The 15,864-nt window shown below is 42.5% G+C and overlaps 1 protein-coding gene and 1 long non-coding RNA gene across 20 annotated transcripts in view; one reads left to right on the plus strand and one right to left on the minus strand.

Moving 5' to 3' along the window:
- The window catches only part of TENM4 (teneurin transmembrane protein 4), a 1,678,763-nt gene that overhangs the window by 1,413,323 nt on the left and 249,576 nt on the right, over positions 1-15,864 (plus strand). For 16 of the 19 annotated variants that reach the window (XM_066989940.1, XM_066989945.1, XM_066989941.1 and 13 more), the window contains one exon: positions 8,529-8,738. The exons of the other annotated variants lie outside the window; for them this stretch is intronic. In XM_066989940.1, coding sequence (XP_066846041.1) covers positions 8,529-8,738 — 210 coding nt within the window. The remainder of the gene's footprint in view (positions 1-8,528; positions 8,739-15,864) is intronic. 19 annotated transcript variants of the gene reach the window in all.
- On the minus strand, positions 927-9,270 carry LOC106039872 (uncharacterized). Its single transcript, XR_007159676.2, has 3 exons — positions 8,762-9,270; positions 4,166-4,223; positions 927-1,064 (listed from the first exon to the last, which is right to left on the minus strand). It is a non-coding gene; the product is annotated as an uncharacterized lncRNA (long non-coding RNA).

Consider the following 15,864-nt stretch of genomic DNA (forward strand, 5'->3'; position numbering starts at 1 on the left):
AGGAAACTGCTACGGAAGATAACCTTTCTTCTTAATCAGATCCCTTCAGAGAGTCCATCTGAGAAGAGTATTTTGGCACTAAGTTGCCTTGATCTCTCTTCTTAGCTGAAGACAGAGAATGATCTTCTGAACCACGACGCATAGATGTTGAAGGGAGACAGTTGGCTTTGTTTGAAATCGTTCTTCACTGGAGAAAAAAAAAAAAAGGAAAAAAAAAAAAGAAAAAAAAAAGAAAAAAAGACCTTCCCAGATTAAGGGATATTGGCTAGAAAACAGCAAACAGCAGTCACTACAAAACAACCTCCATACAATTTTAGAGATGGAAGCATCCAACCCTAACGGGGATAAAAAGTAGGATCAGGAGGAAATTGTCCCAAGAAGGATAAGAGGCTAAGCAAGTTCATTAGTTTTAATGTAGCACAGAAATCCACAGCCAACACTAATTGTAACCAAAATAGGAACAGGTAATGATCTCTTTATTCAGGCCACATCCCTCTCATCTGAAATTTCATCCCCAGAGAGTTTATGGCTAGATGACTTGGATCCTCACTGCAGTATAACTTTGGTACCCCTTTTTCGTGCTCCAGAGATCTGCAACCTCATGTTTTCTTCGGACTGTATTTACTCATACAGACTGCGTTTCTTTCCAAGAGAAGCATAAAACATCAGGGCTTCAAAGTTCTCCTTCACTCCAGCTTTCATCTCTAGGTTCCTGTGGGTTGAGGCATCTTCCATCGCTTCGATACAGCACTTTTGTCTATGAGCTTGGAAGGCTCAGTCTGTGCCCTCAGGTATTACGGAGCAACCCAAAACATCACTGGCAAAAATGTCTCGGTGAGATTGCCTCATCTTCAGGCAGGTTCCAGACATTAAGCCCAGGGTTCATGCCATTTTCACTTCGGCATCTGAGTTAGAATCACCCAATGCTCCTTGTCTAATCAATGAAGAGAAATAAGACAGTCCAACGGAACCTGCAGACAGGGTTTGCTGGGCAGGTCCCGAAGCATGGCGCTGATCATGAGCTGAACTTTCGCATTTTTGGGTCTTTTGCCTATAAGACCACCCTGCAAAATAATTGCATAAATGTTATTCCCTGAGGCAGGTGAAAAAGTCTTGCAATGGCCCGTGTACATTAACTCTTCCCTGCTGGGCTAAAAGGACTAGGAAAGGGTGCTTTGCCTTGGCCGAGCTTATCACGAGCAGTTTTGCAAGGCAGTATAAACCTCTTTGTTAGCATAAAGCTTAGGGAAAGCAATTTCTACAAAGCCCACCGTTTGGTGTTCAAATATAGGAAAATGGACCTTTTAGGAGATTTGCATGTAATCTTCCGCAGAGAACTTTATACTTTATACGGGGTGTTTTGGATCAGATAGAGCATTAGTGTCAGATTGAGAAAGGCCATTTCACGGGCAGCTCATCAGCCTTCCTACCGATTACATTATTCTTTTACAAGTTGAGTTTGAGTAAAGCTGCATGAGCTTTTGTAATGGTGATCCATAATTAGGGGCTTGTGCTTTCCTTAAAACTTCAGATGATGTGAACTACTCGCGTAAATATTTCACAGGGAGCGATATAAATATTCCACGGTGATTAGGATTGTTTATGCTGGCACTATCAGAAGAGAGTCTCTTTCTTGATCCATATTTCTTTGATTTTGAAAGAGATACAAGTGTTCTCCCATATATTTGGAAATTAAATTACCTGTTTTTGCTTTTGAATAACAGCACAATCTCAGCCTTGGAGTATGATATTCAGAAAATTGTGTAGCTAACTTACACAATCTGTTTCTACTGTTGTGCCTACAAATGAGCAAGCTGAGTATCCGGCTCAGGCAATTGCCCATGTAATTTTCTGAAAATCTGCTGTATTATTTTCTTGTGTTGGCAAAAAATTATAAGTGCTGCTGTGCTGCTCCAGAGCACCTCAAGCCCCCGAGGAACTGCGTTTCAGAAGGGAACAATTTCCTCCCTGCTCCTCTCCATCTTGCTCAATGGATAATTGTTTTCTGCTGTTTTGGGTTGGGTTAATAACCTCAGGAGCTGGCAGAAAGCAGATCTGAGGTTTTGGGCTATTTTTTGTCCCTTTCCACCTTCTGCTTCATTTGGGGAATAAGTGTAAAAGGCCCGAATGCTCAGTCCATAATCTGGGCTGGGACAGAGGCGGATAACACAGGCATATGGTTGGGGTGCTTTTATACGTCCCATCATCACATCACCTCTCACATTCTAGATGTTTTCCACCCAGAGGAAGGTCTGCCTTGTCCGAACAAGGATGTTCCTGAGTTCCCACTGATGGTGACTTTGTGAGCTCCTTGACAGAAATTATCCTGTCCTTGCACATGGATAAAGAGAATTATTGCATCTCTTCACCACAAAAGGGAGTAAAAAGAACACAACTGGGGAAGGGTAACACAAATCACCCACAAGGCATAACATATGTTCTTCATACTCCATTTCAGTCCAAGGGAATTTATTCATTTCTTCTTAACCTTGCGTGGCCCTTTTTCCCAATATGCCAGTCTTCATACAGGGCATGTGATTATTTCTCATTTTCAAGGCCCAACTACTCATTTCTTAATTTCGGTGACATGGCAGCTGCCCAGGTTTTTCTTGTTAAGATGATATTCATTTGTCCCCTTTATTTCATTTATTTTCCCCTCTGGCTTCATAGCTATAAATCAAATACACAAAATTAAATTAAATAAAATAAACATAAGTGCAGGTGGAAATTCAGGAAATATAAATAACTAAGAGTCATTTTCCAAGGCTGCTTTTTTAATCAATTCTAAACACAAGATATATATTCCCCATTGAGCTAACAATGTTGTGACCACCTATTGTTAAAGAACGGCAATAAATCTGCACAACAATTTCTTACTCCTGTGATTCACTGACATATTTTGCCAGACAGCTAGTTCAGATTGCTCTTCTTCCAGCGGTGTTTTATGGTGTCCACAGGAAAGGCATGATATGCTACCATGAGAAAGGCATGAGTGATGCTTGTCCCTTAGGAAAATCCTTTCTTCTAAAGGAGCTTGGCTCCTGGCTGCTAAGAAAGCAGTCTTTTGCCGTGTGATCATCAGGGGCTAGTCTTTAAATAATATGTTCCCCTCGCTTTGAAAAGCAAAGTGGCAGATGTTCTCCTGCTCCTCTCCTCAGCTCCCAAGCCCTGAAATACTACCGGAGTAAATCACCGTGTTTTCTGTTCTGCGGGGCACGGAGCACCTTGTCCCTTGTGCCAGCAATCCATCTCAGAGGTGCTGCCAGGGATGCCCCGATGCCTGCCACCTTTCACACGCCAAGACCTCAGCCCTGCAGTTCTCCTTCGTGCCGGTGGGGCTTTAATCAATCGGATACAGTGTGGGATGAAATTAAATTGCCTGAGTTTTAGATTTATTTATTAATTAACTGCTTTTGTCAGACAGAGGTACCTACGCATTTCCGTTGTGTAAGCAGGTCTTGGTTTTCTCCAGCTCAAGACTAGCTACAGTTTTAATACAGATCAATAAGATTTAGTTCGGATGTCAATAAGGATCACTCAAAACCACTGTGCGAGGAGAAGGGGAGACAAAAACAGAAGAGCATCTGTTTACACTCTTCCTTTTGACAGGATAATAAACCCAGCCAGCACACTACTTTGCTGCATTTATACAGCCTTACCGCGAACTCTCAATGCATACCAGTGCCACACATTTTTAAGGCTGGAGCTGTGTTGTGATGTACCTTTTTTTTTTTTTTTTTTTTTTTTTTTGTCGTGGTGCATGAATTGTCTCTGTAATTAAGGCTTAGCAGTACCACTCCTATTTTAAGGTTGTATAAAGCTCAACTTTTCAAGCGGTATGTTGTAATCCAAAAGTTCTTCCCTGATAACTACTGTAGTTGCCCCACTGAGCTAACTGTGTCCACAGTACTTCTGCCCGCCTTCCCCTATCTCTCCTTTGTGGTGGAAATCACCGATTTTAAATATTTTCAGTGTTGCAAACAGATTTTTTCTCAGTGGTTAGAGATACAGTGTGCAGATACAGGAAATAACAGCATATTTAAGCAAATTATTTCACTTCTGTGAGCCTCAGTTTCCTTATCTGTAAGAAGTACAAGCCTGCTCCCCCAGACAATCCAATTTTATCAGCCTATCTGATTACAAATCCCAGTATTTCAAAGCTTACATCCTCAGTGCTTGTAACGCTCTTCAAGATCCTGGTTGAAGCTTGATAGAAGAAGATACTATGGGGAAAAAAAAGTGGATATTAATGATTTATTGATTGCAGATAATACCACTCTGGGTATACTGACCACTGTTAAATCCTATTGCCTTGTTATATCTGTTCCATGAGAAGTCAGCATTTGTATATCCACACTTTTCTAACTCTTTTGGGACAAATTGTAAACATATGAGTGTATTCCTTAGAATATAGTCTATGAAACAATGTACTGTCCTTCGTTTAAAATGATCTCCCTGAGTGTTCTGTATTCCTGGCAGTCTTTCTGTTCACATGAGTGCGAATACACCTGTTTTAAATCAGCTCTTGATCTCTGAAGGCCAAAACCTGCAAATGACAGAGCAACTCTACAAACACACGGTATTCTGAAATATTACAGCCAAATGTGCAGCGTAAACTGAAGGCATGTTTATTGTTTGTCTTACTTTCCCCTAACTATTTAGAGTCTGCTCTGGTCTGTCTCTTCCCTAAATTTAAAGCGGTTGCCTAAAATTTGCAGAGTTCCGTAGTGAAGCTGAGAAACGCATTCTTTGTGTTAACCTAGTTCCGAAGTTTGTGTTTCCTAAGCACTTCCATAAATCTACAAAGGACTGTAACATATCTTCCCCTGATATTTTTAATCTTAATCTGAAATACTGGCACACAGATAAAATAGAAGTTTATGTTCTGTTTTCCTCTGAATTTGGGCAAGCAACGTATCATTCACACAGAGACGTTGAACTTTTATATTATTCCTGCCTCAAGTCCAAAGAACATAATTTCGACTGTTCACTGCAAGCGGATATACAGGGTTGTTACAAATTGATGCCAAGGGGCCCATACTTGGAATCCGTTTTGTTTTTCTTTGAGTTAGTTTCCAAATTGCAAGGGTGTGCATAATGAATGTGTTATCTAGTCCTTCTGTTTTGTATTTTTGAAGGAGAGGCAGCACATACTGCAAAGTGACTTGGCCTACTTGCTCAGGTTCCATAGCAACCCAGTATTGCTGTGAATTCATTTTGTACTAATCAATTAGAAATTTTGCTCTGGCAGCTGGAATGAAAGTTTATGGGCCGAATCCTGCTTGTTTTACTTGGATCTGCAGTTGCAGTAAATTCAATGAGATACTTTCTTCGAAGCATACAGACTTGTATCTTTTGTCTCTCTCTTGGTTTATTTTTCCTGAAAAGGTCAGATTTAATTTTTGGCTTTCTGTCCAAGCAGAGGAAAGGAGGCAATTCTCTTAAAGGATCCACAATTTAAGACACCCTTGTCTTACAAACATAGTTACTGACATGCTTAAAAAGAAGGTATCGCTTTGCTTCTTCCTCATTTTAACTGGATGCTGTCAGCACAGCTGACCAGCCCACACCTTCCATCCAGAAGCTTGTGAAATCTCCAGTTGCATCCAGCCCAAAATTGTGTGTCCAAGAGGGAATTTTCTGGGGCACATGGTTGTATGCACCAGTGCCCTTCAGAGCAGTACAGCCCTTCCTTTCTCATTGCCATAATTACAATGTTGGGACATGGTGGAAAGTCTATGCCAAAACCCCAACATGCAGCCATGTGGAAATGGCAGACAGTTTCTGATGTGATAGGTACTAATATTTTGCTTTTGGGGTTACAGTTCCAAATTCAGCTCATTCTGTTGCTTGTCTTTGTGTCTGGACTACAGGTTTCATGTGCAGATATGCCAAGCATGTTATCTAACAAAAACACAGGGAGAACATTAGGGATCTCCTTTCATTTACCACATTATTATTATTATTATTATTATTATTATTATTATTATTATTATTATTTGGTCATAGTTAGTCTTACCATTAGCTTCCTTTTTATGCTTTTTCACTGGACTTTGGGTAAATGAGTCAGAGGCTTGAAATAATTTTTAAAATCTAGATTGTCTCTCAATGGCTGGAAAAATGTGTCCTCAAGTTACAAAGAAATGCACAGGACTATAGGCTGACATAGGTTGAGCAATTTCTTTCCATTTCACTCATCTTCACACTAGGATGCAGGCTCTGACTACACAGAGCCTGTGTATATCATCAGCACAACAAATCAAAGAAATGATTTAAACTTTATAATATGTCAGGGCTCATCAAAACTCCATCGCAACAAAGAGGATGATGCAAAGTAGACTTGACTTCTTCAGGAGCACGTCAGAGCTAGAGCTGTATCTCCAGAGCCGTTTGCATTTAATGGTTTGTGACATGGCAAAACAGAGGTGTGTGGGATGGCGTATGATATGATCTCACCTGTGTATGAAGATGGCCTTGCTCAAAGGAGCACACAAAAGAAATCAGTCTCTTCATTTACTTGAACCCAGAACTGCAAGTGGCACCTGTCTTTTTCATGGTGTCATGACAGTAGTCTCTTGCTATCTGCATTTCTGTAGACTTCCTCCTTTTCATGTCTGATGATTCTTCAGGAATTTCCTTCTGCAATCCCCTTTATAACATAAGGGTGTGGTGTCACCCTGTTTCAGAGGCAAACAGCTAAGGCTGTGAGGAGTTAGACAGGATGCTGAAGCACTGCTGGTGCCTGAATTGTCACTCAGAGCCTAATAGTTGGGCTTTCTTCTGCTCCCACCCATTAAGCATCTCCACAGTACCCTGGAGAATTTGCACATAGACCCTTTTTCTGCTGTCTCTCTCCAGCTCCTACCTATAGTTAACAAGAAGGTGACAGCCTTGGTACCCTAAGAAGGGTCAGGGAGTATGAAGTGGGTTATAGATTCCTAAAAGACAGCGTTCCTAAAGGAGGAACTTCTCAGTCTGGAAGGCTGTCAGAAGGAACAAGAGCCAGGGAACTCCACTGGTGATCATAACAAAACACACAGGGCTCACAACTTGCAAAAATAATAAAAAAATAAAAATAAAAAAATGTATAGGCTCTCTACCAAGGCTGGTTTCTTCTGTGGGGAGTCACAGTGACTTGACTGTCTCTGAGCACCGTCCCATGTTCTCTCCAGGTCCCAGGCTTTTCCCTCAACACCACAATTTCTGCTCTGATTACAGTTTTCACTTTATAAGATCTGCATATGCCAGGGGGGTAACACCCAAGGGCTTATCAGGAGAAAAACTGATGACCAAGGTGGAAGGAAACTTAGCAGAACCAGCTTTGGGGGATTTAAATGTTAAACCCGCTTCATTGTTTTGGGTTTGTGTTTGCTTTTCTAAAGCATTCATGTTGTGTTTAGTCAAAAATACTGCATGGCTATGTTGTGTGCTATGTTATGTTCAAAATACATTGTTTTAGATTTTTTTTTTCTTTTTACATTTGCTAGTTTTCTTGTGCTGTTATTCTTTTATGGATTTTGCATGGTAACATTTCAGTATATGGGAAAATGTGTGAAATTAATCATAATTGTTTTCATATCAAATGTATCAAGAGGAAATACTTGTGTTTAAATGCATTGTCCTGTACTTTAACCTATTACATGTCTGTGTTCATATCCCCCTGTTTTTATTGATCTACTGCAAATATCTCAGCTCCACATTTCCCCAACATTTTTTTCACAAGCTTGGGGTTTCTGATTTCCCAGTCGATCTGGGAAATCCAAAATCTGATTGGAATAAGACCCTGATACCACTAATTACTTACAGTATGTTTTTTCAAATTAGATCTACTTAATCTCCATGTACCTGATCCAATTTCCTTCAAGTCACTAGAAGCGCGTCCTTCGGCGGATGAAGCTTTACGTAAAAAGTTATCTAAGAACCTAATTTGCTGCATGTCTAGTGATTTAATCCACAAAATGAACCTGCACTAAGTTTGTCAGGGTGCTGTTTTGCTGACATGCTTCAATGCCATGCAGCAATGCCCATCTCTCTCGTCCACACTCCTGAGGTGGTTTTCAGTCTGTTTGCCTTATAAACTCGATACAGGCATGCTTAAAGACAATCCCTAAGGAGAGTTGACTGTTTTCAGGTAAAACCTGAAAAAAATTACCTCATAAAACATCAGGCAAAACTTTCCCTTCAGAACCACGCAGCCTGGTGTCGACACACAGCCACATTGGCAGCGCCCACTTCGTGGCGAGAAGCATGCCTCCCACCAGAACCCCAAAACCCTAAAAAAGTGATGGATATTAGTTTTAAGGGTCTGTTACACCAAGGGACAGCAGCAGTCCCCTCAGCGCGACAGATACACGAGTCGGCCGCCCTCCAGCGGGCCAGGAGGCCGCTCCTCGTGCCCGCGCTCAACTTTTTTTCCACAGTTTTGTGTTCGTGTGCGTCTCTCTGTGTCTGTGCTTTGCCGTTTACTTCCTTTATTATCATCATTTTCTCTCTCTCTCTCTGTGTCTGTGTGTGTTTGTGGCCCGCAGGTCCCCCCTTGCCTTGTTCGTCCGCCTCCTCCACCCCCCCTGAGCACTCCCCTTCTCCCCCCCCCTCGCCGCCCGCCAATGAAGGCCCCGGGCGGTTGCGGGGCAACGGCGCGGCCCAGCCGGCCGCGGACTCTGACTCTGAGGAAGAGTTTATCCCAAATTCCTTCTTAGTTAAAAGTGGCTCTGGAAACCTCTGTGTCGCCGCCAACGGTGAGTGACTTCTCTCTACCTACTTGATATCCTCGGCCGACAGCCGCCCGCGGGGCTGGAGGGCGGCCGGCGCGCGTCTTCGCCCGTCGGCTGGGGTTCGGTGGTGGTTTTTTTGCTGAAATGATAGCGTTGTGTGGGAGGAAGGGGGTAAAACGTTAATAAAACAGCTCGTAAAGCATGCAAAGCGCTGCGTTGGAAGCGTCCGTGCTGTGTGGCTGGGTGGTTGAGGTGAGGGACGAGCTTGGTACCGAGGTAGAGATCAGAAACTTCAAGTGCGTTGGAGGCTGGAGCTCCCTCCCTTTTTTTTTTCCCCTTTCTTCCCCTTTTTTTAATTTTTTTTGTCCCCTTCTCTGCCACCCCCTCTATCTGTGAGGGCGGCAGTGCTGAGGCAAGGTGCCCCCTCGGCCTGTCAGAAACCTGTCCCCAAGGGGATGCAGGAGGGAATGCCGAAACGCCAGAGCCGGTTTCGACTCCCGGTGAGCTGTGACAGCGGCATCTGCACCTTGCTCTCAGCCTCAGAGCCTGCAGGAGGCTTTCCACGGCCACATCCCCTTAAGAAGGGCTGAGAGATGCCTCCGGTAAGTATTTGAGGTGGCAGCAGGGCCCCTTCGATGCCCTGAGACTCCCCAGATGGGAGCTGAGGGTGCTCAGCACCGCCGGGACCGACCGTGCTGCTCCAGCGAGTTTCAAGAAGAGGAATGAGATTCACAGCTCCCTGCCGCAAGACAATGAGTCATAAACAGAGAGGTAACGCTCATTGGCAAAGAAATGTGAGATTTCATCAAAGGTAGTGTAACCTGACGAAGCGCAGATTACAGCAGTGGAATAGCCGTGGCCACTCAGGCCGCTGCCATCCCGCTTGAGTGATAATTACTCACGGGTCTGATTTATGACGAAGGAGAAGGCATTCAAAGATATCTTGAAAGAGAGAAAGAAAGGTGAGAGAGAGGTTTACTGCAGCTGGCAACAGCTTAACTCCATTTATGTTAAGCTTCTAAGAAGGTTTCCTACTATGCTGTTATCTCCAAGTAAGGAGAGAAAGTTTGACATTTAATTTGTCCCCCCTCACCACCACCCCTTTCCCAGCTTCCCTCTTCTTTTCTTTTGTTGCATTTGTTATGGTAAAAACAAACTTTCCCTTCAAGGCTTTTCAAAGGAGAAGGTTATCTCCTCTGAATTGTCATCCTAAGGAGAGTAGGGGGAAATACAGTGTCGTATTCATTCAGGAAACTGCTTAAAATTCATATCCTCTATTCAGCTTCCCCCCTCCCCTCCCACCCTGCAACACACACACACACACACACACATCTGACTCCTTGCAGTTGCAGCACATTTAAATCTGAAATCATGTAGATGACACTCTTGTTGGAAATAAAGTCAAACCCACACTCATGCTTTCAACATCGTAATGTATGTTCTTTCTCTTTGTTCATTTAGGGAATATATATGTACACATACACGCATGCCCTCCAGGTGAAAGGAGGGGAGAAAAAGAAAGCAAGTGAAATTAAAGACCTTAATCTCTTCTTTTACTAATTAGCTGAACAACAGAAAAAGCATTGTTCGGAGTCCGTGGTGGGTTGACGACAGTATTGTATTATTGATGTGCTGGTGAGTTAGTTGGAGTTCAGGCTTTTCAGCTGCCTGCTTATTTATCCTCCTCCTTTTTTTCCCCAGTGCTTTTTGCATCGGCTTGTAGACATACTACTTTCCCTGAGGCTTCTTTTTGTGTGGGATTCAGCAAGTTGGTAATAAATATGTCCCACACAAAGACAGGGTGTCTGGGGTCTCATTTGCGTGGTTGTTTTACTTGTTCAATAATCAGAAGTGAAGGTAATGCCAGCACACTGGTGACGTGGTAGGATCAGCTCAGCATCGCGCAGCTATCGGGAGGAAAACAAAGATGACTTCTTATGCCACCTGTCAGCCCATAATCTGGGAGTTCACAGGAATGAGAAGCACAGACCATACAAGCCCATCATGTCTAAAGCCTGATAGATACTCTTCTGACCTCTGTAAATAGATTTAATTGCTTTAGTTCCTTAACGTTCTGTTTCTCTCAGGCTTAGTCAGCTTAAACTTTAAATGATAAAGGCAGGTCTTTATGTTCCTTAAATGGTGAAAATTAGGGAAAGCTTATTTTGTTTAGGACTAAGTTTAATACAGTTAGAGCACTCATTCTAGGAGAATAGTAGCTGTCTCAACAGCAGGACAGCCTGAGAATGCTGTCCAAAGGATTTGTGTTGCACTTTTTAATTGATTGTGGGTAGGTTTTCCTTCCACAGCTGTGTAAACTCAGCCTTAGAGAAGTCCATCCAAAGTAAGTAACACCCAGGGAGCAGCGCCTCTATTACAAATCCCCATGTAAATTGCAAATATAATGCACATGGAACATAAGAAACATGCTACTTTTTGAAGATACAGTAGGCTATTCTTTATCTAAGTTCCTTTCATTCCAGAAAGGTAATAATGTCCGTAACATTACTTCTGTGCTTCCAGGAAAATGTCCAAGTAAACATTCAGATAAAGGCTGGAACAATCTAATCAGTATATAAAAACACAGGCATCTTTTAGGTCTTTTAATTTTGTATTGGGTGGATTACAAGCCTTGTTTGTACTTTTAAGGGAAAAGTAAAAGTCATTTAGAACACGAAAAATCCCCAGTTCTTATTATACTATCAACAGATACTTAAATATAAGAAAAAAAAAAAAAGTTTTCAGACTTGTATCTTTTTGCTTTTGTTTTTATTTATATCTGCTCCAGAATATTTTGTTGTTGTTGTTTTTTTTACCTGAAATTATGCAAAATAACTAGGATGTGAACGTCTCCATTTCAGGATATTTCATTTCAGAAACCTTCAAATGAAAAGCCTGACTTGGGGATTCACCATCTGAAAAGTAGGCTGCCTTAGGGTATCTTGGTGGACATTCAAATTTGCTAATTAGTTTTTAAGGTTTTTTGTCAATCCACTCTATGTGTATACTGGTGTCGGGGTATGTACGTGTATGACTGATGACAGAAGGCATCCAATCCTTACTCTTTTGTTTCTAAGAAAGTAAAAAGTTGCCCTTTAGGGTCAGAACATCAGTCCATGTAGCCTCCAACAGCGGCACTGGGAGGAGAAGCAGCGCAGTGGGGTTCCTGGAGGATGCTGACTGGTTGGGAATGGTCAAACTCCAGCCAAGGAGATGGATCTAAAGGGTGATGATTGGCTGGGAAACAGCAGCTCTTCTCCATTTGAACCAGTAAATAAGATGAAAACTAGTCCCTAAAACCCCAGTGTCTTTAGGGAATGGTGTTTAGGAAGAGCACATCAGCCTGGCCACTGCTATCCATGTCCTGCAGCATCCACAGCTGCAGCCCTGGGGATGTTGGTGGGTACATTGCTGCTCAGCACACCTCTGAGGTAGGGACGTGGCGACTATCCCCATGGAGAGATGATGTGCAGAGTGACGAAGAATAGATGACATCTGTGGAAAGCTGACATCTAAATTCCTTTGAGACCGCTGACCGTGCCGCCTCGCAGTCAGAGCCGAGCTGCATGGCCTCTTCCAGCTCTTGCGTCAGTGAGCAGCCATTCGATGCGAAGCGTGCTTTTGTCATTCTGGGGGGTCTGCTGTGTTTCTCTGAGTCACTTGTACCAGGCAGGCAGGGAGGCTGGGTGTAGGCATTTGCAACGACCTCCACAGCTGGGAGCCAGAAAATCCCAAATCACCTCTTGTCTGGGGCATCTTAATATTCTTGTATGGAATTTCAGAGGCTAGGCATGGATTTTATTTAATTCTAGCAGAAGCAAGGAGATAGCAGGAATTAAGGTTGGAAAAGACCTCCCACATCATCTGGTCTGACCATCCCCCAGCTACCAATATCACCCACTAAACCATGTCCCTAAATTTGCCTTGTTAATGGGGAGGAAGGAAATGGTACACACATAAATGTTCCTGGGTCAGATCCTAGGAGATGAGTGTGAATGTCATAGGATCCCTGATTTCAGTGGAAAATAGACCCAGTCAGGATCAGTTTGTCCTCCAGAAGACAAAAAAACAAACCCGCAACATGCTGCTTCTACTTTTGGGGTCTGCACGAGCAAGCCTTGGCCAAGAAAAGCTGTGGTCAGGGAGCTAGCGCAGATTCACATGCTGCCTTCTCTGGTTTGTCTTTGTTCAGAGTGCTGGATTGAAGCAGGAGGTTTCCCCATGATCTTTCTTCTCATTTCTAGCTGAACTGACCCAGTCTAGACCTTCTGATTTGTAAGCTGTGTACTGTTTTCTGCTTAGGATTTTTTTTTATCTTTAATGATCAGCCTTGAGCTGTTGAAGACAATCATCATTTCTAATTTATCTCCCATTCCCGTCCTTCTGAAAGAACTTTCCACCTTTTTATTAAATGATTTGGCCCAGATTTATGAGACAAATCCTTCCCAAGAACACTGTTGAGGACTACTATAGCCTTACTCATGTTCTCTCAAACAGATAAGTTTGATAGAAATTGTGGATTCCTGGCACTTTATAGTGCCTAACTAACCAGATTATCTGCTGCTGCTGCTATGGCTGAATTCCTTTGGTTTCTAAAAGGAGGCAATCCTACAGAAATACAGGGCAGTTTCTGCCCCAAAGAACTGATGCATGTGCTCAATGTTTATTTCTTTAGTACCCTTGATGCTTTCGGGGCTGCACAGTTAATATGCGCAGGCCAATCGTGCCGCAGGGTTAGGTGCTTACAGCGCTGGGATGGACGAGACAGCCGCAGAGAACTCAGACTGCAGCAGGGAGCCCCAAAGACACAGCATGTTAAAGCGCTTGGAAGGAAGAATGGTATCATGTAAGGCTGCTTGGAAGTGGAGAATTTTCAAGGATCTGACTGAGGAGAGCAAAAGAACCTTTGATAATGTAATCTTAATAATTGATATTTTCTTCATCTAATAATTAATAATAAATCCCAATTAAATTCAATTTTCTTTTATCCGAGCGGGTTTTTTTTTCCCCACACAAAGGTTTGTGGATGGATGGTCCGTTCTCTGGCTGTGTCTTGTCCTTGAGCACTGCTTTCTGATGCTTCTTTATTTACTACTCGAGTAAGCATGCTAAGTAAGAACAGCAATTAATCTCTGCATCCTTTATCAGAGATTTGCAGAGCCCATTAGCAGCCAGTGTTACTCGTAATGGTAATTCATAATTACAGAAGGGAAACTGAGGAATAGGGATATATAACCAATCATTTTCCAAATATTTAAGAAACTAGAAATCATCTCTGAATTGTGTTTCCTACCCAAATTTCTTTAAGAGCCCCTCCAAACATTTCAGAAGTTCAGGAGAAGCACCTTAAGGAGAAGAATAGTTCAAAAAGATGTTTAGTTTAGCAAGTTTTAAAATATTCAGAAAAAAAAAAAAAAGAACATTTAGGGGAGAATGGTGATGGAAAAAAAAGGTGGTAGGAGAGAGGCTTGGAAAAAAGACATTTGAAAACCTGTTTATCATATTTTTTTCATTGAATTTATCCTCTAATTTGGGAACAGTGAACATTCAGAGTTCAGCCTGAGAGACCATGGCTTAAATATGTGCCTTTTAATTTTAATCAGATAACTAAGCACTAATAAACATATTAATCATAAGCTTTCTGTTTAGTAAGAGGCATCTCAGGCCATCCGGGGCTGAACCATCCTTAGGAGACATCTCTTTTTCCACCCATCGTGGAGAGATTTGTGGCTGCCTAGGAGTCCGTAGGAGCCCGAGAAGTTCGTTTGGATGAATCTGGTCATTTGGGCTTGTCATCAGCCTGAATTTCCCACTGACTTTGCTGAAGGCATCCCCAAATTCCCTGAGATATTTGAAAAATATCACACACATCCTTCTTCCAAATGTATCTCCATGGCAGAGCTGACAACAGAGTTCAGGGTTTGAATTCCCAAGCATCAGCCGTTGCCTGTTAGAACCTGGAAGATCAAGGAAGACATTGTGCTGGGCAGCTGGGAGGAGGATCAGATCATGAATTATTCCTGCTCCTATTCACCGTGCGTCGGAGCCCTCCTGTTGAGTTTTTGTTCCTTCCGTTTCACTCTTGCTGCCAGGTGGAAAGATCAGAAGGACTTCAGCCTGTGAGCTGCAGATCTTTCAGAGGACACGGAGCTCCACGAGCGCCTTGCCCTCGCCTGGGCTCTTGCCCCGTGACTTCTCTTTGCATCCCGAGGGTGTTTGTTTAACCTGGCAGCTCTTTACCTTCAGGATGAGCCAAAGGTGAGAAGCAAATCATTTGCCCTAGGACCAGATTCGTACCGCTGATTATCGGTGGGAGGCATTTGGGTCAGATTCCTAGCGTAACGCGGGTCAAATCCTGACCCAGCTGAAATCCTCTGGGCTCAAACAGGGGGAGGTTTGGTCAAGAGTGGATAATCTGAATACGCAAGAAAGGCAGGGTTTTTTTTTTTTTTTGCAAAGAATAAATATCCCAAAGAGAACAAAGCAAAGTTATGATTGTCACATTCAGCGAAGGGCAGCAATGAAATGAGTCACCTTTCCAGGCCAGTAGGGAACACACTGAATCAGTTAAAGCAGATTTATAGCTTTTTAGCTGTGATAAAACCGTATCAGTGTGTATATGAATTTACATAGGAGTAGTTTTTTTTTTTTTTTCTTGCTTTTAATGCAAGCCACATTGAAAAGTGTGCACAAAGGAGCCCCACTCCGAGGAAAGACAACTGGAACAAATTATATGCATTCAGACTTGTTAAACTGAATTGGCAGCAGAAATATTCCTGGTAACCTGAGCGTTACAGCAGCGTTGGTATAGTTAAGGTTATGTCAGCATTTCCATTAGAAACCCTTACTTTCAGAGGTTTATATCTGCAGTAAAAATTCACTGTGGGTTGAAACTTGACAAGCTGTGCAAGGTCTCATCTGAGACAGATTTTTTTTTTTCTTTTTACCTTTTTCCTTACAAAATTGGGGAGAAAAATCTGTTTGAAGAGTCAAGCTACAAGAGCGCAAACAAAAATAGCAGCTTTCTGGCTTTGATCCTTTCCGATGTTAAAAAACCCCGTTCCTTTCTTTATAGTGTAACCATCAAATGTGCAACAAAATCTTGCTCTGAAGAAGGAATTAATCATTACACTATTAAAGGAAATGAAAC

This window comes from Anser cygnoides, chromosome 1 (assembly GCF_040182565.1).
Source record: "Anser cygnoides isolate HZ-2024a breed goose chromosome 1, Taihu_goose_T2T_genome, whole genome shotgun sequence".
NCBI lineage: Eukaryota > Metazoa > Chordata > Aves > Anseriformes > Anatidae > Anser > Anser cygnoides.